At 42.5% G+C, this 27,244-nt stretch overlaps 6 protein-coding genes across 10 annotated transcripts in view; 4 read left to right on the forward strand and 2 right to left on the reverse strand.

Moving 5' to 3' along the window:
• The window catches only part of LOC145708495 (neuronal calcium sensor 1-like), an 89,350-nt gene that overhangs the window by 1,362 nt on the left and 60,744 nt on the right, over positions 1-27,244 (reverse strand). Inside the window, exon 1 of one of the 2 annotated variants that reach the window (XM_081786173.1) lies at positions 20,000-20,004. The exons of the other annotated variant lie outside the window; for it this stretch is intronic. The gene's annotated coding sequence lies outside the window, so the exon portion shown is untranslated. Of the gene's footprint in view, positions 1-19,999; positions 20,005-27,244 lie in introns of those variants that run through there. 2 annotated transcript variants of the gene reach the window in all.
• On the forward strand, positions 16,452-17,975 carry LOC145707772 (uncharacterized). Its single transcript, XM_081785347.1, has 4 exons — positions 16,452-16,594; positions 16,646-16,725; positions 16,837-17,059; positions 17,106-17,975. The coding sequence occupies exons 1-4, from the start codon at positions 16,498-16,500 to the stop codon at positions 17,498-17,500; spliced, it is 795 nt and encodes a 264-aa protein (XP_081641473.1). The 5' UTR covers positions 16,452-16,497; the 3' UTR covers positions 17,501-17,975.
• Positions 18,547-20,978, forward strand: LOC145708493 (uncharacterized). 4 transcript variants are annotated; one of them, XM_081786170.1, is made up of 6 exons: positions 18,844-18,918; positions 19,018-19,051; positions 19,514-19,651; positions 19,708-19,923; positions 20,092-20,586; positions 20,717-20,978. In XM_081786170.1, the coding sequence occupies exons 1-6, from the start codon at positions 18,880-18,882 to the stop codon at positions 20,974-20,976; spliced, it is 1,182 nt and encodes a 393-aa protein (XP_081642296.1). In that variant the 5' UTR covers positions 18,844-18,879; the 3' UTR covers positions 20,977-20,978. The 4 variants fall into 4 exon arrangements, with proteins under 4 accessions (XP_081642295.1, XP_081642296.1, XP_081642293.1 ...); XM_081786169.1 differs by lacking the exons at positions 18,844-18,918; positions 19,018-19,051 and adding an exon at positions 18,547-18,764; XM_081786167.1 differs by having other exon boundaries at positions 18,850-19,051.
• LOC145708494 (uncharacterized) lies at positions 20,978-21,845 on the forward strand. The gene is made up of 3 exons (XM_081786172.1): positions 20,978-21,428; positions 21,481-21,591; positions 21,685-21,845. Exons 1-3 carry the CDS (start codon positions 20,979-20,981, stop codon positions 21,736-21,738), a joined length of 615 nt encoding a protein of 204 aa, XP_081642298.1. The 5' UTR covers position 20,978; the 3' UTR covers positions 21,739-21,845.
• LOC145707333 (ribosome biogenesis protein wdr12-like) lies at positions 21,894-23,610 on the forward strand. The gene is made up of 8 exons (XM_081784850.1): positions 21,894-22,022; positions 22,070-22,295; positions 22,420-22,607; positions 22,659-22,666; positions 22,702-22,880; positions 22,924-23,171; positions 23,247-23,414; positions 23,463-23,610. Exons 1-8 carry the CDS (start codon positions 21,921-21,923, stop codon positions 23,544-23,546), a joined length of 1,203 nt encoding a protein of 400 aa, XP_081640976.1. The 5' UTR covers positions 21,894-21,920; the 3' UTR covers positions 23,547-23,610.
• LOC145707334 (bestrophin-4-like) lies at positions 23,647-26,433 on the reverse strand. The gene is made up of 9 exons (XM_081784851.1): positions 26,201-26,433; positions 26,096-26,157; positions 25,791-26,003; positions 25,495-25,650; positions 25,260-25,433; positions 25,100-25,210; positions 24,640-25,041; positions 24,264-24,593; positions 23,647-24,201 (listed from the first exon to the last, which is right to left on the reverse strand). Exons 1-9 carry the CDS (start codon positions 26,299-26,301, stop codon positions 23,819-23,821), a joined length of 1,932 nt encoding a protein of 643 aa, XP_081640977.1. The 5' UTR covers positions 26,302-26,433; the 3' UTR covers positions 23,647-23,818.

The raw sequence follows: 27,244 nt of genomic DNA on the forward strand, positions 1-27,244 counted from the left end.
GAAAATGGTGGACGAAGAAATCGAGCGAAAACAAAAAGAACTTGCGGAGAAGTCAATGACCTAAAGAAGTGACCGGCAAATATACAGTCTGAAAACTGTTACTACCTTCAACACTTCCTGAATAAAATCAATTTGAATTCCAAAAAAAAATTTTTAAGATTTTGTAATCAAAAAATTTGCTTTACAAAATCTTTGATATTCTTTTGTCATTCTTATTTCAGCAAAAAGCAAAGCAGGGCATTTCAATTTCAACAAAAAATAATAAGTGAAAGCAACTTTTTAAGGTTCTCATTGAGCTTTTTTTCTGGCAATTTGGAACCTTTTTGCGCGATTATGCGCCATGAACTGGCCGTCTAATTATCTGAGTTGAATTCAAAAAGGCGGCCAAATGCGACACGTAGTTTTTCGCCAGTAAGTAGCTGAAATGGGTTCAACTAGCATTTTCCGGCGAAGCAAAAGTAGAGCGATTAATTGCCACTGCTCGGGAATAATTGAAAGGTTGAGCGAGGAATTTCGCGCGACAGAGCCAAGTGCCGCCAATTACATTACATAGTCGTTACTAATCTGCTCGAGTTCCGGTACTTGAGAAGAGCTCCCACTCGCGCAGAGGCAGAATTCATCTGATAAGCGATGCACTCATCATTTCCTGCGTTTCCCATCGTTAGCAGTTTACGTGAACTCTTATCGACTCCGTTATAGTGAAAAGAAATTTCGCCACTCAAAAACTATAGGAACTATAGGAAAACGTGTAAAAATATGTGTTGGTCGAGAATAAGGGTTCATTTTGACCAAGATTGAGCCAAAAACTCGAGAAGAAATCGCTCAAAGTTCCCCAAAAAAGTGAATTTTGCGGATTTTTGCCTCTACTTTTACATTCTTTTGTCAAAACTATGGGTAGGGCCCAGCCGCAAAAAATGGCCAACTCGAAATCGCTGTTTTTTTCAAAATCTGTCATGATAGGATGATAGAGCAGCTCAAGCTGAACAACTTTCATATTGAAGACTTTTGAAAAACCTTTGTTGTGTGACCGGAAATGACCTGCAAAAGTCCGAAAATCGCACCAAAATCGGTTTTTGGCCTGCGCAAGGTGTGCGCATCGGAAAAGTGTCTATTTTTTCTTCTTATTAAAAAGCTCAGGCTCTGAGCTATCTGTAGGTACCAAAAAAGTGGTCTTGGTACCCATTTTTCTAAGTAAAGACTGCCGGAAAGTACCGGAAACCAGCGAAAACTGGCAAAAATGCCGGAAATTAAGGATAGGCTTCTAACTACTACATCTTTTTCGTCCTCGACGTTTAAAAACACTTAAGGTCAACTTCGGCCACTAAGTGCCGGAGGACCTCCCGGAGGACCCCTCTGCTGGAAGACAAGCTGCTGGAAGACCAGTATTTAAAAATAAAGACACAAACAAAATATAAAGGCTGGATTGGCTGGTTATTGCCGTATTCGGCCACTTGATGCCGGAGGACCTCCTGGAGGACCCCTCAGCTGGAAAACAAGGTACTGGAAGACCAGTATTTAAGAAGAAAGATATAAATAAAATATAAAGCCTGGATTGCCTCGTTATTGCCGTTATCGGCCACTTGATGCCGAAGGACCTCCCGGAGGACCCTCTGCTGGAAGACAAGCTGATGGAAGACCAAAATAAAAAAATAAATAAAAAGCCTTGTCTGGGCACAAATTGCCACATTTGGCCAAACTCGATCACTTAAGAGACATCTCGAAAGACCTTAAACAAAAGACATACTGCTGGAAGACTTATTGGAAAAAATAAGTTGCTTTTCTTGTAACACGTCTGTTTATTAAATTTGTCAAGGAAGAAGAGGCCCGTTAATTCTTTTCAATCAGAACCAGGGCGAAGCCGACCCGGAGGAGGCCACGCCCGCTTATTCTTTTCAATCAGAGTCAGGGCGAAGCCGACCCGAAGGGAGGCCACGCCCGGTTATTCTTTTCAATCAGAGTCAGGGCGAAGCCGACCCGAAGGGAGGCCACGCCCGTTTATTCTTTTCAATCAGAGTCAGGGCGAAGCCGACCCGAAGGGAGGCCACGCCCATTAATTCTTTCAATCAGAACCAGGGCGAAGCCGACTCGAAGGGAGGCAACGCCCGTTTATTCTTTTCAATCAGAGTCAGGGCGAAGCCGACCCGGAGGAGGCAACGCCCGTTTATTCTTTTCAATCAGAGTCAGGGCGAAGCCGACCCGAAGGGGATGCCACGCCCGTTTGTTCTTTCAATCAGAGTCAGGGCGAAGCGGACCCGAAGGGGAGGCCACGCTTGTTTATTCTTTTCAATCAGAGTCAGGGCGAAGCCGACCCGAAGGGGAGGCAACGCCCGTTTATTCTTTTCAAACAGACTCAGGGCGAAGCGGACCCGAAGGGGAGGCCACGCCCGTTTGTTCTTTCAATCAGAGTCAGGGCGAAGCCGACCCGAAGGAGGCAACGCCCGTTTATTCTTTCAAACAGACTCAGGGCGAAGCGGACCCGAAGGGAGGCCACGCTTGTTTATTCTTTTCAATCAGAGTCAGGGCGAAGCCGACCCGAAGGGTGGCAACGCCCGTTTATTCTTTTCAATCAGAGTCAGGGCGAAGCCGTCCCGAAGAGGAGGCAACGCCCGTTTATTCTTTCAATCAGAGTCAGGGCGAAGCCGACCCGAAGGAGGCAACGCCCGTTTATTCTTTTCAATCAGAGTCAGGGCGAAGCCGACAAGAAGTCGAGGCTACGCTTGCTTATTCTTTTCAATCAGAGCCAGGCCGAAAGGGTTTAACAGGCCTTGACTTGTTCGCTTCTTATCGTTGAATTCCGATCTTCTGGGAATTTCGAATTTTGAATCTGTGAAAAGCCTCCCGGATGATTCGTGAGACTGATAGGTTCGGAAAAACTCGAAATACTCAGGATCTTGTACAGATGAAATGCTCGGTCTGGGACAGCCATATTTCACGGAAGCGTCTTAAACCAGGCGTTTTTTTTTTATTTTTGTCTCTAGCGTCAATTTTGCTTCCAACAAAAAAAATCACCCCCGGTCGGGTTCCAGATTATCCATCGCGGTCGGCTGTGCCCTGACTCTGATTGGAAAGTGTTAACAGGCGTGGCCTCCCCTTCGGGTCGGCTTCGCCCTGACTCTGATTCAAAAGAATAAACTGGTTTGGCCTCCCCTTCGGGTCGGCTTCGCCCTGTTTCTGATTGGTGAGAATAAACGGGCGTTGCCTCTCCTTCGGGTCGGCTTTGCCCTGACTCTGATTGAATAGAATAAACGGCCGTTGCCTCTCCTTCGTGTCGGCTTCGCCCTGACTCTGATTGAATAGAATAAACGGCCGTTGCCTCCCTTCGTGTCGGCTTCGCCCTGACTCTGATTGAATAGAATAAACGGCCGTTGCCTCTCCTTCGGGTCGGCTTCGCCCTGACTCTGATTGAATAGAATAAACGGCCGTTGCCTCTCCTTCGTGTCGGCTTCGCCCTGACTCTGATTGAAAGAATAAACGGGCGTTGCCTCCCTTCGGGTCGGCTTCGCCCTGACTCTGATTGAAAAGAATAAACGGGCGTTGCCTCCTCTTCGGGTCGGCTTCGCCCTGGTTCTGATTGAAAGAATAAACGGGCGTGGCCTCCCTTCGGGTCCGCTTCGCCCTGACTCTGATTGAAAAGATTAACGGGCGTTGCCTCCCTTCGGGTCGGCTTCGCCCTGGTTCTGATTGAAAGAATAAACGGGCGTGGCCTCCCCTTCGGGTCCGCTTCGCCCTGACTCTGATTGAAAAGAATAAATGGGCGTGGCCTCCCCTTCGGGTCGGCTTCGCCCTGACTCTGATTGAAAAGAATAAACGGGCGTGGCCTCCCCTTCGGGTCGGCTTCGCCCTGGTTCTGATTGAAAAGAATAAACGGGCGTGGCCTCCCCTTCGGGTCGGCTTCGCCCTGACTCTGATTGAAAAGAATAACCGGGCGTGGCCTCCCCTTCGGGTCGGCTTCGCCCTGGTTCTGATTGAAAAGAATTAACGGGCCTCTTCTTTCTTGACAAATTTAATAAACAGACGTGTTACAAGAAAAGCAACTTATTTTTTCCAATTAGTCTTCCAGCAGTCTGTCTTTTTGTTTAAGGTCTTTCGAGATGTCTCTTAAGTGATCGAGTTTGGCCAAATGTGGCAATTTGTGCCCAGACAAGGCTTTTTATTTATTTTTTTTTTTATTTTGGTCTTCCATCAGCTTGTCTTCCAGCAGAGGGTCCTCCGGGAGGTCCTTCGGCATCAAGTGGCCGATAACGGCAATAACGAGGCAATCCAGGCTTTATATTTTATTTATATCTTTCTTCTTAAATACTGGTCTTCCAGTACCTTGTTTTCCAGCTGAGGGGTCCTCCAGGAGGTCCTCCGGCATCAAGTGGCCGAATACGGCAATAACCAGCCAATCCAGCCTTTATATTTTGTTTGTGTCTTTATTTTTAAATACTGGTCTTCCAGTACCTTGTTTTCCAGCTGAGGGGTCCTCCAGGAGGTCTTCCGGCATCAAGTGGCCGAATACGGCAATAACCAGCCAATCCAGCCTTTATATTTTGTTTGTGTCTTTATTTTTAAATACTGGTCTTCCAGTACCTTGTTTTCCAGCTGAGGGGTCCTCCAGGAGGTCTTCCGGCATCAAGTGGCCGAATACGGCAATAACCAGCCAATCCAGCCTTTATATTTTGTTTGTGTCTTTATTTTTAAATACTGGTCTTCCAGCAGCTTGTCTTCCAGCAGAGGGGTCCTCCGGGAGGTCCTCCGGCACTTAGTGGCCGAAGTTGACCTTGAGTGTTTTTAAACGTCGAGGACGAAAAAGATGTAGTAGTTAGAAGCCTATCCTTAATTTCCGGCATTTTTGCCAGTTTTCGCTGGTTTCCGGTACTTTCCGGCAGTCTTTACTCAGAAAAAATGGGTACCAAGACCACTTTTTTTTGGTACCTACAGATAGCTCAGAGCCTGAGCTTTTTAATTAGAAGAAAAAAATAGACACTTTTCCGATGCGCACACCTTGCGCAGGCCAAAAAACCGATTTTGGTGCGATTTTCGGACTTTTGCAGGTCATTTCCGGTCACACAACAAAGGTTTTTCAAAAGTCTTCAATATGAAAGTTGTTTAGCTTGAGCTGCTCTATCATCCTATCATGACAGATTTTGAAAAAACAGCGATTTCGAGTTGGCCATTTTTGCGGCTGGGCCCTAACTATGGGTTGAAACTGAGTGAGAGCCAATTTTTCGTTAAAACAGGCTTCACGAACCATTTTCTATTCAAGAAAAAACTGCTCGACAAAAGGAATTATTGAATTTTTTAGAAAAACCGGGTCTTATGATCGACCACCACCCCTTAAAAGCGACGACAAGCGGAAAATATTTCAGAACTTTGTTCTCGGCTCCTGAAAAATACATTAGTACTATGAAAATATTTGTTCTTTTTTTATCAGTCTCAGTAGCAACGGATTGCAATAAAGTGAGAGAATTCCTCTATCCAGATGATGAATGAAAATGACATTCTCGGGACCGAACTCTGATCCCCATGTTTCTTGTGCTTATCTTGAAGCCCGTGTTCTGAGTAGTCGAACAGTATAGGTTAGGGGTCTAAGTCATCAACAATGACGTCATAGGGATAACCTATTGGTCGAAACCTATGTAGTCCTCTAATTTTTAACTGAGTGTATAAAAGTAATTTGATCTTGGGCTCATTCAAAAGGGCAGCTCGAGATCTAGGTCGGGAGACAAAAACCACGGTCAACCACCCGTTGAACCACGTGGTAAAAATCTTGAAACCGGGCGGTTAACAGCGATTTATAGCTCCCGACCTAGATCTCGAGCTCGTCTTTCGAATGAGCCCAAAATCAACATATTTTTATATGTTCAATAAAAAGTTATGGCACTACATAGGTTTTCCCCATAAGGCCCTCTTTCCGACCGAAATGACGTCATTGACGATGACTCAGACCCTAAGTTACATACCATTGGACTCCCCAGATCACGCGCTTTCAGATAAGCTCAAGAAACATGGGGGTCAATATTTCGTCCCGAGAATGTCATTTTCATCCATCAGATGAACCTTCTTGTGGCAGCTCAATGAGCTGTGGAGATGATTACGCTTGTGTTGTGACTGAAACATGCTCCTCTTATCAATGTTTGAGCGCTCCTCAATGCCCAGCTGGTACCACCTACACCGTATTTACTTCCACTGCAGCTGAGTATGGGAATGAAACTCATGCATATAGTGTAAATGATGGATTCTACTGTGCACCCGATGGTTTATTATGCGATTATGATGATAATGGCGACTTCTTCATCAAAATGATAGTCGACGATAAGCTTCCCGGTTCAGACTTCGGTATTCCAGATACACGTGAAGTGACACTGATTTCAAAGTCAAAACATGATCAGCATTCCGATGGACCATTTAAGCAATTTTCAACCTCTAATCAGAGTTGCAAATTTGGCTTTATTTTCGCTGAGCTGAGCTTAGCTGAGCTGAATGAGAAATTCTCTGAGCTGAGTTGAGCTGGCCTATTTCGGAGCGCACTGAGCTGAGCTGAGCTGAGTTGGCCATTTTCAGAGGTCATTGAGCTGAGCTGAGCTGAGCAGACCCTTTTTTAAGGTAGTTGAGCTGAGTTGAGCTGAGCAGACCCTAATTAGAGCTGAGCTGGGCTGAGTGAGCTGAGTTGAGCTATTTTTTACTGTTTTTTAGTAGTGAAATTGTGTTAATATCATTGAGCTGAGCTGAGCTGAGCTGAATGATGCTTGTCTGAGCTGAGCAGAAAAGATCATGTTCGTGAATAATTGAGCTGAGCTGAGCTAAGTGATTATTGTCTGAGCTGAGCTGAGCAGATAAATTCATTTTCGAAAATCAGTGAGCTGAGCTGAGCTGAGCGACTGCTCAGCTCACTCAGCCAGCTCAGCTCACTCAGCTCAGCAAATTTGCAACTCTGCCTCTAATTGCAAAGGACAAGTAGTTGGAGACAAGGTCTTCTTCAAAAAATCTGTAACGGACCCAAATTGTGCTAATGAGTTTGATTTCAGTTATGGCCTTTCTGAAACAAATGGGTACATGCATGTTATCGATTTCGCTATAGGTTAAAAGAAATGGATCAAATATATTTTTAATATGCTCTAATAGGTTTTGACGATTTGTGGCAAGTAAATTCTTTCGGAAAAGAAACAATTCAAAAAGGAGGTGTTTCGAAGATTTTACAATGTAGAATGAAGACGTCAAGTGGTGGATACTGGGATCCAAACCCAAAAGTGAATCGACTTTTCAACTACGAAAATGCTACATTTGATGTTGATTTTCAGTTTGATGTGTATTCAGATGATCAATTTTCCATAGGACAGAAATTAAACTGGACCATTTCAAAACTATTCTTTATTATCGAACTCAATTTATATCTCTGTATTAGAATCAAATGGCATAATCGTGCTTAATGAAGGGAAAAGTAACGGAGGAATGTATATTAATGCCAAATCTGATCGTGTGAACAATTACATTTTTCATCTGAGGTATTTTTTTTTGCTTTATTGATAATCTAAATATAAATTCTCAGAGAATGCACAACGTTTTTGCATGAAAAGTCAATTGATAACGATGGCACACTCCGAACAACACAAAGATCTTTTTCATTCTTGAACAACGGCTGCATAGAAAATGATATTAATGATGGTCGAGGAAAAGGCTACAACCAACTAGATAGTACTTATTATCAAAAAATAACTCGGACAGAATGGACCAATTCAACAAATACAGTACACAATGATCAGCTTCTTATAAAAGCTGAGGTTGACAAAAATACAAAAGACGGTATAGACAAGGTAATGTTTGTTAAAAACCGAATCAGATGATTTCAGTACACATACTCGTGTGAGATGGTTCTATGTCCGACCGAAGCTATAATGCTAGAAGATGATCCAACAAAACCATGCTACTGGAATAGCGAGAAATGCCCGGGTCGATATGAAAATTTGTTCTCTGAGCCAACCTCGCGAGATAGAAGATCAACAAGATCGAATGCTGTTGAGACGGTTAACTCTGTGCAGAAAATTAAGATGATTAGAAAGGAAGTCGAGTTCAGAATTCAGAGAAGCGCCAATCTTACATCGACTGAAACAGAAGATACTCCTGAAACGACAACAACAACATCCACAACAACAACAGCAACATCAACAACAACAACATCAACAACAACATCACCACCAACAACAAAAACATCAACAACATCAACAACAACAACATCAACAACAAAAACAACATCATCAACATCATCAACAACAACATCAACAACGACAACAACAACAAAAACAACTACAACAAAAATAACTACAACAACAACTACAACTACAACTACAACTACAACTACAGTGAAAACCGAAACGACAACTACAGCAAAAACTACAATAACAACTACAACGGCAGCGCCGACTACCTGTGGAACTGACAAGGCTTTTTCAAGCGTTACCATGGTCGCTGTTCTCATTTTTCTGAATTTTGTTCAGTGAAAAAATATTTTTTCTTCCTTCATCTTTTCTCCTGACTTCTAATTGATATTCTATTTCTAATCAGCTATAAAATACTAACATTTCATTAAAAAAAAAATTCTTCGATTACAATTGCTGACGACATAATATTCTCCGAATTTTCAGCTTCACGGTAGTAGTAATTGAGGCTTGCTTGGAAATGAAAATGGAAATCAAAGCCGTGTGGACAAAAATTAGTATAGAGATTTAAATGCGCATTCTTTTCATTAGCAATAAAGTAAGGAGGTAATTTTTGTTGCAACGTTTTTTTTTATTTTACGGTTTGGTATATCTGAACATGCGTTTTTGCTCAAATTTAAGGGCAATTCTTTTCGCTCGCTTCTTTCCAAGAATCGCTTCAACTTGCTTGAAATCAGTAATTGGACGTGCCTCGATAATTCGTTTAGCGTATGTTTTACCAATGCCGGAGATCCAGTCTACCATGCAGTCGAGGGAGATGTTGAGATGATCAATGAATGCTTTGTGGGAAGAGTCGTCGCCCTCGATTTCTCGGAGATGAGCCATTATGATCCAAAACATGTCAGAATCTTGGACGAAGAGGTCGGTCGGCTGAGAAATTCCGTCGGGAGGGGAGCTTTCTTTCTTGAAATTTTCGAGTTTTTCTTTGTAATTGAGTCTTTTCTCGTCTCGTTCGCCCTTCAGAATTCGAAGTTGGCTCTCCAAGTCGTTGATTTTCGTGTCCATCTCGGCGATTCGATTCCATTCTTTCCTGAAGACGAGGTTGTTATGTCGAAGATGCTGGGTGTATTCTTCCACCGTTTTTGCGGCTTTCGGCTTGCGCATATCTGCATCGTCCGAAAGTTTTCGCTTTTTTGATTGAATAGGCCTTTCTGGAGTTTTTGCTGATTCATTCATCTTTTTTTTCTGTTATGGAAGGTTTCAGGTTTGCATTTTTATTTGCAGAAGATCAGATAGATGGCGCTCATTTGGCCATTCGTAGCAGATGGTCAAGCTGTTGGAAAGACCAAATAACCAGCCGAGAAAAAAGACTACACACTGTTAGATGATAATAATCATCATTTCCTTCACAGAACAAACCATTTTAATAGTTAGTAGTAGTAGTTAATTTCGGGGAAACTTCAGTTCAAGGGAAACTCGTTTGAAAAGAAGGCCGAAAATCAAAGCCGTGGTCAATAAAATAACGAATAAACGAGAATAAACCAGTTTGAGCTACTGTCGACTAATGACCAGCAATTTTGATGCAATAACACGTGTATTTTCGAGAAGAAAGGAGCTCGCTTTACGATACTGGTCAAGGACCGGCGGGACATGAAGAACGCTCGTGTCCGACATGCGTCATCTGTTGGTCGAGAGAAGTGCCACTTGCACCTTTTTAGAACATCCATGAAGATGTTCTTAGTGCCTTCTCGGAAATCACGGGCTTTATACTTCTCCTCTTTTCACGTTCAATTTAGACGGAAGCGGTGTTGTTTTGCAAGCTCGAAAAATCTGTGTATTAAATGAATTAGTGGTCGACTAAATGAGCCTCTTTTTAGACTGTAAAATTCGATGAGTCAAATTGAGACTGTAAAAATTCTAAGTAAGAGTGATTAATTCAATTTGTCGCAAAAAAGTGATTTGTATCAGAATTTTAACGCGTTTACTTGGCTAAGCTGATGATTTAAGTTTGGCGAAATTGACTTAGCATGGGTGGCAGGTGATACGTGATCCGGGAATCTCAAGATTGAATGGCACAAATCCCGGCAACGTGAAATCATTCATGCTCGTTATCGACTGCTGCTGTTTAGAGTGGTAAAGCGATTTTGCGTATTATTGCAGGAATCCGGCTATAAGTTCGGCGCCACGAGGCTGCTATTGCAGATCTGCGCGCTGTTCATTCGAGGTCACCTTTTGGAGTTTTTGGAAGGAGCACGTGAAGACAGTCGCTAATGATCTAAAACGCCATGGCAGCTGGGAATCGTTGGAAGTGTTTGGGCACTTGGCCGGGCTTGGGTCACCGAGACCGCGGCGCTAAAACCAGAGCAGAAAGCAGTGGCGGCTCCACTCGCCTCCTCTCCACTCGCAAAACACGCGCTCTCGACATAACAGCCGCGCCGATATTCCAGAATCAACAACGATAATTCCAACGTGATCCTGCTTGATGCAATCGCCGCCATGATGTGAGCCTGCAGCGCTGCCCTTTGTCCAAGTGCTCGAAGATTGCCAAATCAAAGGAAAAAAAGAGAAAATCGAATTTTTACGAAAGATTCACTGAGTTTCACTGTGTTTACTTTCTGAGTTTTGATATTTCGTATTTTGATATTTGAAGGAGCTCGGCGGCTGACCCTGGCGGCTTTTCGACGAGCGGCTGGAAAACAAATTTTTTGGTCGAATACGTAGAGGAGAAGCCCGCCCGATTGCAGATTAACGAAGGGATTACTAATAGCTTGGTTAGCGCAATTGACAAAAGTTGACGGTCTCTAATTAGCGGCCCGAGCGGCCGGTTGGGCAGCTGCCGCCGACTCTTTACGGAATTAAACGGGCTTGACATATAACGTAACTCAGCAGCGATTACTTAACGAAAAGGTTCGCCAAAAAACGCTTGACGTTTCTTTTCATCCATAATTGCTGCTGTAGAAGAAGAAATGCTGCAAATTCAATTGAACCCAGCAATTAAAAGAAACGCCATCAATCAGGAAATTGCAATAACAAGTAGGTATTTTCCCATGAAAAAAGCAAGACATCCGGATCGCCGATCGTTCTTATCTCTTGTGCAACGTTGATTGATAAATCGACATCCTGAAATCGACAGAACTTGAAATCTTGATTTTATGCGCTCACAAGCACTCATTAAAATATGCACTCACTAAAAGAAAGATCCGCGAACGCAACGTTAAAATTCTCTAGATCAGAAAAAACAACAACCATAACTTTCTTTTCAAACATCCCCGTTTGGAGTTTTTCCAGCTCGTTGGAGCTCAAGTCCTGAATCAAGGCGCTAGGACTTCCTTTGAACAACTGAAATTGCAATACCATTTATGCATAATTTTTGAAGGGGACAGGGCCCCCTCGTTTTGCGAAAAAACATTGAAAACATGGCCGGGGAACGGCTCTCTATCGAAGAGGTGCTTGATCCTTGCTTGGAATTAGATCTGCGTCCTCGAAAAGCAATCAGCGAATGTGTTTTTCTTTCAAATTATGTGATTGAAGCGGTTGTCCTTCTTAAGAAATCTGCTGCCCGAGTTTATTGAAAATCCTGCAGGCCGCGGTTGGGCACAGCAGCTGCCAATTTCGCCACTTCTAAATGCCCGTCTCGGACTTTCTCAACTTCGCCCAACTTTGCGGATCCCAACTTAGAACTCGGCCCAACTATCTATTTTCATTCATGGAGCAGTTCCAAAAAATCGTCAACCATGACTAAATCAATGAAGGACGTAAAGAAAAAGCGCTATATTTGTAAAACATAATTGATGATTTTGCGTATGTTGCGTATGTTGCGTAAGTTCCATCAGTTGATTAATTCAGGCGGAACCCAAAAAATACAACCTTGTAGTCAAGGCCTAATCATGAAGCGTGGGCTCCAGCCGCTCGGCAACCTGTGTAGAAACCTGAGTCAGGCTTTGAAGAGCTAAAATGAAAAGCCGCGTAGCGGCTTTTTGAAAACGAAGCCCCAAAGCGGCTTCGCCAATATTTTCAAGTACATAATAGTGATTTTGTTGCAAAGCCGCTTTGCGGCTTCGTTTTCAAAAAGCCGCTACGCGGCTTTTGATTTTAGCTCTTCAAAGCCTCGCTCAGGTTTTCTACACAGGTTGCCGAGCCCAGCATGAAACCTGCAATTGCGAAATGCAAAAGAGAAAAGAGAAACAAAACGATTTTGAAAGAGTATTTTCACCCTTTCAAAATCGGTTATTTGAGATTTTACAGTAGGAAATTGATTTTATTCAGGAGTTATGTAAAATTTGCAACTTGTCAGGAAGTTGATCAGATCGGCAATGTCTATCGCTGATCTTCTCGTCCAAATCGTCTTTTTCAAGATGTATTTGAACTCGATGGATTGTGACCATTTTGACTTTGTCGCTTCTCCGTCTTTTCGACTGAAATTGACCGAGTGGAAGGCCATCCCATCGAGTTGAAAGCTAAAAAAAAATTAATTCGCCGCCGAAAATCATCAAAACTCACCGTTTAACTCTCAAAATTCGGACTTTCAATCACCCAGGATGTGAAAGTGATAAATGAAAAAATGCCCATAACAACTTGTGCTCAACCCGTGTTCTAGAGACGAGCGAACAAAATTTTCGACCTGGGAGATTTAGAAAGTGCGAGATCTTCCTCAGCGCGTGTTTAAATCGGAGTACGTAGGGCCGTGTCATAATGTGTGTCTAAATAAAGGCTCGCAGGTCTGATTAGCGCAGCTGAAGGTGGCTTTATGTATTCTTCGATATCCATGATGACCGCAGGAAAAATAACGATGGGCTCCCATTATCCTGCTGGACTTCTGTTAAGACAACAACGCTCGACCATACTTTCAATAAAGACGCTTTAGAAGCACTTTTCTTCGCTTTTTTTGTTTTAAGATTTGGTGCAATTGTGTTAATTGGAACGTGGGGATGGTTAGTTCGTTTGTGCGCTAAGCCCGATTGTGAGTAGTAAGCGCCCGTTCTCGCCGTTCTTTTTTGGTTGAGCAGTCTTTTTGGGGAGGGAGCGTCACGTGTCCGCTGCGGGGAGCGATGTCCGCACTCCGTCCGACAGAAAATCAAAATCCAAAGCGCTCCATCAAAGACACCTTGTACTGCTCAAAAATGGAAATCGCACCGCCCGCAACTATGAAATCGACACCAAGCCATATCCCTAGTGAGTGAACATCCAAATCAAAGACGACGTGGGTCAAAAAGAGGAAGTAACCCTCCTTACAAAAAAAGCTAGTGAAAAAACGATGTAACATTCTTGCGAAGATCTAAGCGCTAGTGACCCAATTTCTGTTTATTCCGGAACAATGTCAAATAGAAAGGAGAAGAAACGGGATGGAATGGAATTTGTGAAGGAAAAAATTGACGATCGTGGATCTGATCCAACTGGGCACGAAATGAGCAGATGACGCGCAATGGAACATTCTTGGGGATTCCTGCGGCGCTTTGCTCCTGAAGAAGTATTCGAAAATCGAGCGATTCCAACGGGTCGTGGATCGGAACGCAGCACAGTTATTACCTCACTCTGCCTTCCCATTTCATTTTCAACAATTCAAACGGGCGAAGAAACTTTAAGTGGATGAGCCGATAAGTTTTTTTTCTCTGCTTCTATTTTTTTGTGTAGTCATGGCGAATTCTTTTTAGAAGAAAAATTTTGAAATTTGCCAATTGAACGTAGCTTATGCATTAAGGAGATGAGCGTGGAAATGGAGAAAGGATGGTCCTCTCTGAGCGGGTGAATCGATCTGATGAAACCTTAGCTCGCTCTTCTCGTCACACGTTCCATCACGCCAGCCGGAAGCTCCTCGTAGAAAGAGAACTCGCCAGTCGAGTGACCATTCATCATTTCTAAGCGATTAAGATGCGCTAGTTTAACTGATCTCCATCAAAGCACTTTCTTTGTTCAATTCATGGGGAAATGCAAACGTAGACAATACTACTTATAAGATAAAAGTAGGACGATTCAATGTTCATCTGTCTTAGGAAAGACCTTTTTTTCTAGGATCTGAAGATTTTTAATGTAAAGTAATCATATATAGTTCGAAAGAAAAGAGAAAGACGAATGAGACTACATTTTTAGATTTTTTAATCAATGGAGAATTTTCATTCTAGAGCGATTTTTGTTTATGATCAACATGTGCAGTTGAGAAGCACGCTTTTTCAATACCACAATATGAGAACCTGACCCTAACCCTAAGCATCAAACTAAAGCTGGAACAATACTACTGTTTCTCAAAAGTGACGTGTAAGCAAGTCAAGCTTGTGTCTTTCCTGAGTGTTCATCTTCAGGAGCGAGCATAGATTTGATTTGTCTGAGGGCGTTTAAAACAGAACTCGATCTTTGTTGCGAAGAAATTCACGCGTCTTTTGCGTTCAACAAAATCAAATAAACCCCAAGAAAGGGAAAAAACGTCGAAAATGACGACAACTACATTATTTTTTTTATAATCACAAGGTGGACCAGAGTCAGTCGCTCTCACGTTGTTGCGCAATCGAAAAATACTGAAACGAACAGAAACTAAAATTATCCCTTCCACTTTTGTTGAGGAGCTCATGAGGGTGAGAAGAAAGTGGGGTTTTCAAGAGCCCGCAATAGTTCGCCTTTTCAAAAAGAAAAATTAGAGCATCAGAGTCTTCAATTTGTGAAACGCGAATTTGAAAAGTGTTCAAATTTCAAAATTTAAATCGGCACTTTTTGACTTTATTGATTTAGGGGTACATAATTTATGTTTATCGCTAATTTATGTAGATGTTTTTTTTCGCTAAGAAAGTTGATAAGCAGCGAGAAGTGAAAATATTTTAGATGAGACTTGTTTATCTGTCAAATAGAGCTGCAAGAAGAGGTCGATAACCAGCACCTTTGATGGTGGGGGTCCGCACGTTCACGCAATATTCCGAGAAGATCCGGAATTTACGTGATAAGCTCTTGTAGCTTATCGACTCTGACAGAGACTGTATTCCTGCCTGCAATAAGACCTGCAACTGGGCTCGACAATCTGAGTAGAGAACCTGAGTCAGGCATTCTAAGAGCTAAAATGAAAAGCCGCATCGCGGCTTTTTTAAAAACGAAGCCGCTTTCAGGAGTCTAAAGAAAATTTATATGGTTTATTTGAGAAGCCGCTTTGCGGCTTCGTTTAAAAAAAAAGCCGCTGTGCGGCTTTTCATTTTAGCTCTTAGAATGCCTGACTCAGGTTCTCTACTCAGATTGTCGAGCCCAGACCTGCAAATGCGAATGCAAAATTTCTCAATAAAGCGAGAAAAACAAGAGGATTCTGAAAGGGCTTTTTGCCCTTTCAGAATAGCTAAAACAGAGTTTTACTTTAGTAGAAATTGATTTTATTCAGGAGTTATGTAAAATTTGCAACTTGTTACAGATTTTATTGTGGTCCGCGATTTTCCGGAGTTGAAGTTGGCTCCAAGAGTTTTTCGGAGGAAGTTGAAGTTAGCTCCAAGTCGCAAACTAAAAAAGAAAAATAAGCTCATCGTCGAAAATGATAAAAACTCACCTATTTACTCGGTTAATTTGGACTTTCAATCACTCAGGGTGTGAAAGTGATAAATGAAAAAATGCAAAGAAAAACTTGAGCTTAGGCCGTGTTCTAGAGATGATCGACAAACTTTCAATTCTTTGGTCGCTAAAAATTTTTCTTCCTCGCATTTTTGCGAAGCCGATTTGCGGCTTACTTGTTAAAAAAAGCCGCTAAACCCTATCAAACCCTGAGTCAGGGCCTGACTCAGGTCTTCTGCGATGGTTGCCGACCCCATTTCATGACTATTTTATTCAGAGATGAAAATTGCTTTTCAGTAAGTTTTGAAAATTCAAAGAACTTAAGGTTCTTTTCTTATGCAAGCGAAGAATGCATTTCGAAATTGCATTGTTGACTAGGGATCAGTAGATTGAATGAGTAAACTCGTGAAAGCGCGGCTCGCTTGCGCCTCCGCCAAACAGCGCCGCCGATTCTTGAGCTATAAATGCGTGGATCAGGTGGGACAGGGGATCAACCATCGCCAGAGAAGACTTATTAAAAGAGAACTTTTTATATTTTATAGGTAACCTTAGAGACTCGACGAATACTTGGACGCCTCTTTTTATTTGACAAATTTTTTTGCGCTTGAATTAATTTTAATAATTATTTTAACTTTCTCTAAAAAATAGGGTTTTTTTGAAGATAGAAAACACTCTGGCTAAAAATATTTTTAGTGTAAGTATTTTCAGTGATTTTTAGCTTTCTTGACTGATTTTTATAGTTAAAGATTTGGTTTGCAAAAATACTTTCTGGAATTAAAATTAATTAAAAAATGTAGTTAAAAAATAAGTAAAATAAAAAATTGCAAATGTGAACCAAGCGAAGATGAAAATAACCTTGTTTGCCATCTTTTCTGTAAATGCCCAAGAAGACTCAGAATCAGCATCTTCACCAGTTGTGCCGCGATTTCCAATCATCGCAGGTAAATTTCCCGAAAGCCAAGTTGCAGGAGTTCCTCAAAGTGACCTTTTAGGATCTCGACTATCGCGTAAATTCGTCGACTTTCGAAACATGTGGCGAGAGTATGGATACACTCAGCAGCAGCTCACAAGTGTAAGGCTTCTTTTTTTTAACAGTGTGACACCCTTATTTTTGACCCTTATTGATACCCATATTCCTGATATAACGTTCTTTTTCTGATTCCCTCTCTTACCATTTTTGTAGCTATACGGTTACGGCTGCTACTGCCTGAACTTGGGCGGCAGTCCGATGAGCGGCCTTGGCGAGCTCAACGGATCGAAGCCAATGGACGAAATCGACCGAACTTGCTTCCACTGGACTCGGTGCAACCGCTGCGCTGCGATCGACTACGGCGAGCAGTGCAGGGCCGAGGACAAGAGCTACAACTTCGAGATCGACCCTGTTACCAAGGAAATCACTTGCAAAGGTAAACTGGCAAAACTATCCTCTCTCCTTGACACGGCGTTGGTTAGACAAAAAGAACAGCTGCAAATGGGCGATCTGCGAGTGCGACAAAGATCAGGTGATTTCGATGAAACAGTTCGTCGACCAAATGACTCCGGACAGCCCAATGCTCGCTCACAACGGATTCGATACGGAGGCACAGTGCCAGAAGAGAGAAGTTTCGAGGATGGAATCAGGAATGGTTGCAAATTTATCGCTTTCGTGCATTTTCCTTTCAATTTTAAAAGAATTTTTCGTCGTTCTTTTTTCCGATTCTGCGGTCTTTGAGACTTCAAGACGGTTAAATCGACGACTATATGATTTTTTTAATTTAAAACTTTCAAATTCTCGACCAAAATTGAAGCGTCGCGAAAACAGTGCTGCGGCGAGTTCCCAAAGCGGCTACCATTCAACGAGAACCTGAAGCAATGCTGCGATGGAAAAGTCAAGAGCCACGGATCCTGCATCTAGTCGCGCGGGTTTTTTCCCCTTGCCGACGATGATGATGCTCTTATTTTTTTTTTTGTAAATATGGTCGACCCTTTTTTCTTGATTTTTGAACTTGCAGGTTTAACAGGGCATTACAGTAACACGCAGTATTCCGTTCTCTACCTTGCATACATGTCTGCTTTTTCCAAAAATTAACTTTAACCCTCGCTCGTTTTTTTTCCTTCCTTCAGCTAGTTCCAGAACCGCCGATTCCAGGAAGACAGAAAACGCAGCCAGCCGACGCCCGAAGATCCTAGAAGATCGGACGAAGAGTGACTTTAAAACGAACCACTCCTGTACATTCTTTTCAAAAACACAAACACCAAAAACGCAATTTTAATCAATCGCTAGTTTTCAATCACTTGTAAATAAATTTTCATTTGTTTCTTTTGGAGACAAATTCGCATTTTCAAATTTAAATCAACGTCTCTTTCTTTCAAAACTTATTACAGAAGCACTGTTCTGAAGCAATCCAGACTATCTGTATCTTATGATATACCCTTTAAAGTTTAAACTGATAGTTACTGGCCTCAGCAACCTGAAAACTTGGCCTCAGAGCTAATCTAAAGCAGAAATTGGGTTGTTGTTGTCGCCCTGGGATTTTCTTTTCTGAAACTTTCGGCGCGAAAGTAAAGTAAAAATAGACCAGTTTTCATTCAAAGACTTCATTTTCTGATTTTTTCCTTCAAAGAAAACAGAACTTTTTTTATTCAATGCTGCGGTGTAAACTTTGCAATTTTGAAGCTCCTAAGCAAGGAGCTAAATCGGGTGTAGGGCGGCCACGGTACAAATTTGTACCGCCGTTACAAATTTGTACCGCCGGTACAAAAATTTTTGTACCCCCGGTACAAGCCAAAAATAAAATTTGAGAAAAAGAGTGCGCTTCGCGCTAGAATTGAAGGAAACTCCTTCTTGGTATAGCTGAGGTGGAGTTCTGTCCAAAAATGAGCTTTATTTTGGGTAAAAATCGGTTTTTATTGTCAAAAAACTTATCATTTTTTGTACCGCCGGTACAAAATTTGTACCCGCGGTACAAATTTCACTTTTGTACCGCGGCCGCCCGCCCCCCGCTAAATCACCGAATAAATATGTGCAATGGTTGATGCGAAGGCATATCAGAGAAGAACACGCAGAGAGAGTACCACTAGCTTCCGTTGCTCAAGGGATTTTCTTCAACGAAAACATCATTTATCTAGAAGGTAAGTTCTAAATAAAAAGTTAGACAGTTTCTCATCTGATAAAAAATCAACTTGAATGGGGAGTTTTGCTTTGAGATGGTTCCATTCTGATTTTTGAACGTTTTTTTTTTGAAAAATGTTGCGTTGTAAAATTTGCGCTTTTGAAGCCCCAAAGGTAATTGCAAAGCAAAAGCAGCGGGTAGAAGAGATTTTGAGGAAGCATATACGCTTGCAGCATAGTGATATATTCCCAGCTACTAACTCCTTTGCTCAGGGAAAATTCTTCGTCGAAAATATCATCTACGACGGTAAGCTAAGATTTTTCTTGATTATTATTTTTGATCTTAACTTTTTAACCACTATTTTTGTCAATTTGAATGACAAAGAACCTGCTTCAAGCAAAATAGGAGACCAAATTGTGGCCGATAAAAATCAACCCCGCTCCCATGAAAATCAGTTTTCCCAACCGGCACAAACGTTTTTCTTTGTATTACTATTTTCAAATTGAAATGTTGAAATGCAAGTTATGCTCTTTCGAAACTCCCCTGAACAATATGAAAACGACTTACAATATAGAAAAGAAGATTCGGATACATCTTAGAGAACAGCATTCAAGTAGTATTCCAACAAAACCCGCCGAGATTGGATCCTTTTTTAAAAAGAATATTATTTATGCTAAAGGTGCGGGGATCCCCTTGTTTATAATAAGAGCCATAGAAAGCTTTTGATTGCATGTAGCTAAAATTTTTGTGGTTAAAATTGTCTTTTAGGCAACGAATCGGCGATAAGTCAAGTTCAGAAGTCAGCTCCAACGGAAGAGGTCCCGAAAAACGTTCAATTTGCGAAGCCTTCTGGTCTGCGAAAATCAACGAGAACCGTCAGCACAGGAGATGAGCCGATGACAAAAGGTAGAAGACTTTTTCTCAGAGGAAATTTAATAATTATTACGAAATTTCTCGCCCAGACCTCGGCGCAAGAAAGAAGACGGTCGATAAAGACACCATGATTCAATGCAAAATTTGCACCTTCGTTGCACCCATAGTGACTGGAAGAGGACAAAGACCGGAAATATATGAAGCCAATGTTAGACGCCACATACGGGAGGTGCACGCTAAACTGCTCCCAAGAAGCAACAAAGATATTGGAATATTTTTAAGCAAGAATATCCGCTACTTACGAGGTATGTTTAATAAAATTCAAATATATTTATTTCTATTATAATAAATACTAGCTAAATGTAGTGAATGACATGATACCTTGTTTTAGTAAAGAAATCTTAGTTCCGTAAAATTCATATTCTGAGAATTCAACTTTGAGTTCCCGCGATCTGACAATTGGCCATTTTTAGGAGACGGGGCAGCCCACGCAGCTCCAGCGATATTGAGCCAGATAAAGAAAGAGCCCGAAATTACTATCGAGGAGCTATCGCCTGAAGAGTCTTATCCTGAAGAGTTTTCAGAAGAAGAAGAGGACGAAGATGCTGAGCGAAGAATGAGCGCGATGGATACTGAAAACTGGGAAGAGAATAAAGAGAACATGAGCGAAGAGTCAAGAGCGAGAGAGAATCATTGCGAAGAAACTGAAAGAACGAACGAAGGCAGTGCCAAAGAGCAACAGAAAGAAAAAGAGCAAGCAGCGGAGAATAAAGAAGAGGAAAGTGAAGAAGAGCGCTTGCGTGAAATGTCCCGACAGGTGGACATTTTCAGTGGCTACATGATCCAGTTGCCGCAGGAACGAGTCGGAAATGAAAAAATAGACAAAAAGCACCTTGGCAAATATGGCGATTACTCGCGTCTGATTCCTCTGGAGAATCAACAAGGAACATTTGAAGAATGTCCACGAGGTAAGAGCTTTATCGTTGCCCAATTAATATGCTCAAAAAAGCCTCTGGCCAATAAAAAGCCTGGTAATTCCAGGCTGGAATTTTCTAACGAACATTATTATCAGGCAAAACCTAACGATTGTCTTTTTAGAGATGTTCGTTCTTCCCGATAGCAGCAGAAAATGGAAACCCGTCAATCTCTGCGATGAGGAGATCGGCGAGACAAAGTGTTTCCGCTACCTGACGCCTCATGGCAACATCTCCGATCCTTACTATGGCCGTCTTGTCTACCTGCACGACACTCCCTTCACCAAGCGCACGGTTCGCGACGCGGAGGTGCCAGACAACGAGCTCTTCTGGTACCTTTTTGCTACAAACATGATCCAAACATGTCAAAAGAAGAGTACATAAAGATGGAGAGAAAGTTTCACAAGACGATGGAGGCGGTTCAGACGCCGGAGCAACTCGCTGACATTGTTCGAAAATCACATCGCGAAGTTGAAGAGGAAGAGAATCGGACGCAAGGCACAAGTTCTTCGACCGGCGCCGACTCGCAGGTGCAGGCGGAAAAATCCAAGAAAAACGAGTTTTCTGACTTGGGTCTTGATATGAGCGATGAGGAGGAAGACGAGGGCATTGTTGAGGCAGCAAATAAAGACCCCTCGATTGATGATGACATGGAAAAGTGCCTGAAAGGACTGGAGCTGTCTGATGAGGAAGAAGACGAAGATGAAGAGGGAAGCGAGAATGTCGACGGCAAACAGGCGCGAAAAGAATGGATGAAAAAGCAGAAAGCGGATCTTATCGAGAAGATCGCCAGAGCAATTCACAAGAATATCATGCTCACTAAAAGGGAGAAAGAGGTAAAGAGTTTTCTACGCGAAAAGAATCCGCTTGCTTACATTTATATTATAGATCGATGATGAAATGGACAGGCTCATGCAAAATCGATCCGACGAGATCGAACGACGAATCGAGGAACGCTACACTTGCGGAACATGCGGAAAGATGCTCGATTCTGTTAAGGCAACCAGAGTTCCAAAACTAGCGAAATCGTGATTTTAGTTTAGCTCTAAAGCTTTGTCTTGATTACTTGAAATCTTTTGAACTCTGAATCAGGGAGTTCCAGAAGCGAAACACGAGCATTTCTGCAAACTGGCCTCCAACATCTAGCTCCAGAAAGTCACAACAACATTCTCCACAACATTTTTCTTCACACCAAAGCCCATTTTGGCGACTATTTCACTGTCACTCACTCCTCAATAAAATTGAGATCAATCAATCCTCTTTTTCTTCCTTTGTTACATTTCTTGCATGAATCAACACAGATAGTTACAGTTCGCGCTCGTTTAAGAATGACAGGGGAGATCGTAATAAAGCTAACGTCGCCAGACTTCCCTGAAATCGAAGCGGAAGCGATCGAAGTTCCGCTCACTACGGGACCAGAAGAGCTCAAGGTGATCTTTCTTAATGTTTAGGACGTAAATTAACCCTACGATTGTAGACACTGGTGAAAGGGCTCAATGCAGAACTCGAAGAAGGAGTTCAACTCGACTTTCTCCTGCGCGACCAGTTGATTCGACAATCGTTGGCGAAGCACTTGGACGAAAACGCCATCGAGACAGATGTCAAGTTGGAAATTCTAGTTCTGAAAAAGCAAGATGCGCCTGTGCCAGAGAACTCTTACTCAGCTGAAGATTGGATATCAGACATTTCCTGTAGAGGGGATCAAGGAATGGTCCTTATTGCAAAATATTGAATCAGATTCAATGAATCTTGCCTTTTTAAAGTGTCTTATCCAGGATAATCTATCCTGATGGCAATTTGTTAGCTTGATTGCATAAGAACCGGATAAAGTATTACTTGCATCGTACGATGGAACGGTAGCACTGTGGGATGCTGAAGAAGACGAAGTACTCTTTAGTGTCAATTGCTCGAGAAACGTTGACCAGAGCGAGCCGATCAAATGTGTCGCCTGGGTGCACTCAGAGAAAGAAGACAGTTTTTGCAGCGGGAAGTATGGATGGCGACGTGGCTGTATTTAGATGGGAGAATGATCGCTCGAAAAAGGCTGTTCCCATGTACTCCCTCAGGTAAGGCTGTAAAATAAGAAACTTTACTAACCATTTTTTCCAGAGGACATCATGGATCAGTAGACACTGTGGCCTGCCCGAGTGAGGGTGTGATTGTGAGCGGCGGGCAAGACAAAAAAGTAAGAATTTGGAAAGACATCGCGGACCTTCCTCTGGGATGGGAAGAGCTTTCCGCCAAGAAACGAGCCAAACGAGAAGAAAGAGGAGAGGTTAAAACCTCAGGTAAGATATTTTTATCTTGCGACGTAGAAGTAAAACTGAGTAGATACGATTATGGAAGGACATACTGAGTCAGTCTCGTGCTCGACTGTTTTGTCGAAGGAAGAAGTAGCGACGGCCGGAATGGACAACACTTTGAGAATCTGGGACTTGAACAAAATGGCCGAATCGAACACGCTCTCGGGAGTCAAGGCTTTCTTCGACATTGACTACTCCAAGCACTCGAATCTCATTGCCTCGGGAAGTAGCGACAGACATGTGCGGCTTTGGGACCCTAGAACGACCACTGGAAAGGTAAGACTGGTGCTTTATAAAGCCTTTTTGTGTGATCGCGAAACTCGTCCTTTCTTTCTTTATATTAACTTATAGGTTTCTGCGCAATCACTTACCTCTCATTCTCTTTGGGTCTCAACAGTGCGGTGGAATCCAAACGACAAGAATCAGCTGTTGAGTGGAAGCTACGATAATGTTGTAAAAATGTGGGACGTGCGCAGTACCAAGACGCCACTGTATGACATGCAAAAGCATGAAGATAAGGTACGTCTAAGTTATAAAAAGCGGATGTTGACGTATTCACTTATTTAGGTCCTTTGTTCGGATTGGTCCAGGTCGAAGTTGGTTGTTTCCGGTGGCTCTGATAAACAGATTCATAGCTACCGTGTCAAGTAGAATGTTATTTTTTGCGAATAAATGCTGCCCTGCCTCAAAGTTTTCAAGAAGAAATGAACCTCATGCTTTTTCATGCATGAGTATCATAGTATGCTTTCCTTGTTTTGAGTTGTTGAGCGTTGTGTAGACAGAAGTTGATAGAAGTGAACTTTGTGAAAGAGAAACAAGATCAGGATTGTAACTTTTTAACTGAAGGAAAACTGCGGAGGCATTGATTGACTTTTTTAGACAGCGGATTTAAATTTTCTTTGGAAAGATTGATTAAGGAATGATCAGCTCACACGCCAGTTGTTTTGAATCGGACTCATCTTTGGCTCGTCTAAATCGTCGCTAGAAGGCTGCGAGGAAGGTTCTGTTTGCTCTTCGACCGCGCTCAAGTTTCTTGAGTTGACGAGGTCGCCGGAAGAAACCGCTGGGTCATTTGGATTGTTCAGTACTGTGGTGATTGTCGGCGGCGCTGGCACTTCTCTTGTCTGCCCGTCGCAGAGCGTGACGACGCGGTTCGAAACTGGTTCAACGGGCGAACCTAGGGCAGAATCAGCATTGCTCGGCTGCTTTTCGGACTTGAGATCCAAGTTCATTGATTCACGATTGTTTTGCGATGCTTGGAACTCGTGCTCATCCACATGGCTATCGCCTTCAGATCTTGCAGAACCTAAAATTTCACGGTCTTAAATTCAGCATGATATTTCAAAGTATCAACTTAATTCTACTCACCGAATCTATCTCCTTTTCTAAACGAGTGCTGGTGGACGAACTCATTGGGCCCACCGCGTTCTCGGTACGGATTGATGATCCTACTGCTGCCAATAAACGATTCAGAACCGTCGCTTCTATTGGACTCAGCGTAGCTCAGCAATCTACGACGCTGATTCCGCTCTGAGCCGCGTGAACGAATAGACATTTTCGACATTAGATGATTTGACTCCAGATGCCCCGCCAGAAGATGCGAGCGACTATTTCCAATGTCTCCTTCGTTTAAATCGAGCACGGACTCTAGGGGCACAAAGTCTGCATCTGGCTTCACACCAATATTCGCCGTCGATCCTAGAAACAAAAGACTGGTAAACGGATGAATCTCGGTCTTATTTACCGAGGAATGGCTCTTTCTTGTGTTCTAGCGCGTCTTCAGTGTATGGAGCTTCGGCGAAAGTCTTTCCAACCCAAATATCTTCGTCGTCGGAATCGGTGGGTGAGACATTATGAAGGGTATCGACGGCGAGGAAAGATACTTCCAAGTTTCTATCGATAATCATGTTCACTTCATAATCTTCGTCGTCCATTCCGAAAGGATTGATCAGCTGCTCTGCGACCTTCATCCATCCCATGTAGAAAAAGAATTCTAGCAGCGTATAAATCGGTAGGATTCCATAGAAATGCTCGTCCGAGTCTGAAACTCTGGTCGTATTCAGTGGAGAACAATCCTCTGTGCCGAGCATTTTCTGGCGGCCAAAAAGGGCAAGCACGAAGTATCCATAGACCGCCACGCAGACCACTTAAAATGATGGTAAATTTCAATTTCCTTCGTAACTTCTATTCTTGTAGATTCTTACCTTGCGTGTAAACAAGTGGTATACAAATCCAATCATAACTTTGAAGCATTCCCAAATTGCCTCGATAGCCTTGCATCTCATTCACAAGCCTGTCCAAAGTAATATCGCTAGCTACAAAGAAAGAACTGTTAGATGATTTGTTAAGTGAGCTAGAACAAACATATTAGGCCTTCTTTTCGGGCACGATTCAGCGTGTTGATGTACCAAGTGAAGGGAATCCAGTATTTCAGTTGAGTGGTTTCAATTGAATCGTAGGTTTCTCGCTCCGACTCTGTCATAAAACCGGCAGAGTACACGTGTTCGATTGTGGGAAATCGAGTTTTCACTGACGCAGCTCCTCAAGGTTCGCATTGTTCTTATTACAGGCTGAAAACAGTTCCTTTCTTGCTCTTTACATTTGAGTAAATGCGTTGAGTTATCGATGAGAACCTTTCCTACGTCACGAAACGTCAGTATCGCTGCCAGGTTCAGCCATCTCACGAGTTTTCGACGATAACTGACGGCCTTCTTGCATTTCTGACATTCTTTTTTACGGCACGAGCCGTCTGAGTCTATCAAATCTGTTTAATTTGCGGCAAATAAACCCAAATAAGCGTCTTTAGAAATTTCCAGTCTGTCTATCTGCCAAGACTGGAGATTTAAGGTAAACGTCTCTTTTGAAAAGTTCATAGACTGTCCATAATTGATATACCTTTATCTGTGACGTGATGCCTCAAGTATAAACTGATAAAAAGCATATTTCTATCAGGCCAAGGAATATTCATGTACTGATTCCACCACCTTCCAATGACGACCGAAACGAAGAAGCCAAGAATGAAACTGAGCGGCACATAATTGGAGAACTCGTTTACTTCCACGCAAAAGTCCTCGAATACACCGCGAAGACTCGGATATTTGCACAGGGCTGGATCGGAGCTCGGACTGTAACTCAATTATTTATAAAACTGTTCCATTGTCAAAAGAAAGTTGGCCTTTCGCCAATGTGCTAAGTCCGACCCTTTCCCATTTTGTTCACCATCGCGATCGAGTAATAAATTCCCAGCCACGTGAGCAGCTCCCTAAAATGCAACTGTATTAACTATAGAATCTTATTCGCCCTACCTCCAAAATAGCTTGTAAACGCTTCCTCTCCACTTGAAGAGTAGCTTTCCAAAACCCATGAATTTGACTTCGGCGACATCTTGACTGTAAGTGATTGTCATTCTCTATGTATTTGGGCACGCTGCTGCCGGGCCTGTCAGCCAGCAATCGGTCCGCGACGCAATTTCAAAGATCTTTTCTTCTGAGAGCAATGAAGGGAGCTTGAGGGCGACCCGTTTTCGTTGCGCAACCACCCCCCTTATCCAGTCTGCGGCGCCACCCTACAACTGGATCATCCTGAACTACCGCAGCCACCCTAAAAAGTATATTTCGAGTACACTTTTAGAGTGTAGAAAAGTGGGCGTTAAGCTATTTAAGTACTGACAACCCTTAAAATCGTTCCTTATTGACCTAGAAATACGCAGTATCCACGATGATAAGTATAAATTCCTTCGCTTTGATATTCACTGGGAAATTAAACAGCTGAGCATTAATTTGATCCGGTAAATGACCCAAATTAGATTGAAAGAGATCAAAAGACGAAATGAGACTTTTGCCTTTAGGATTAGTCGCGGCTCAATCAGAGTACTATTTTCAGCACTGGTGCGGTGCTTATTACCTTCCTATGCTCGATGATGCTAATTGCGCCAAGGAGGGCTCGATGAATTACTTCTACTCTTAAAATTAAAGCCTTAAAATAATTGTTTTGGATAATGATGCAGAGAATTGATTTAAGAGCCTCTGACTCAAGAAACTGGTTCATACTAGCTCCGCCCACCCTTAATTAATTTACAATCATCGTTCCGATTTTAATTTTTCACGCCGATAATTAACCTTTGCGAAGTCATTGACGTAGCTTGCATCTTATCGATGAAAATTCGATTTTCAATCGATTTACACGTTTTCTAGGAACAAGTTGTGTAAATAAGGACTTGCTGATTAAGCTTGCCTATCCAAGCAGAAGACGATCAGCGCGCCGGCAAAGTTTGCACATGATTTGTAAAGGCCGTAACAATCATGAACTTCTGGAGAAAGTTCGTCAATGACTTCGTAAAAGAAAGACTT

This window comes from Oikopleura dioica, chromosome XSR (genome assembly GCF_907165135.1).
Source record: "Oikopleura dioica chromosome XSR, OKI2018_I68_1.0, whole genome shotgun sequence".
NCBI classification, from domain to species: domain Eukaryota; kingdom Metazoa; phylum Chordata; class Appendicularia; order Copelata; family Oikopleuridae; genus Oikopleura; species Oikopleura dioica.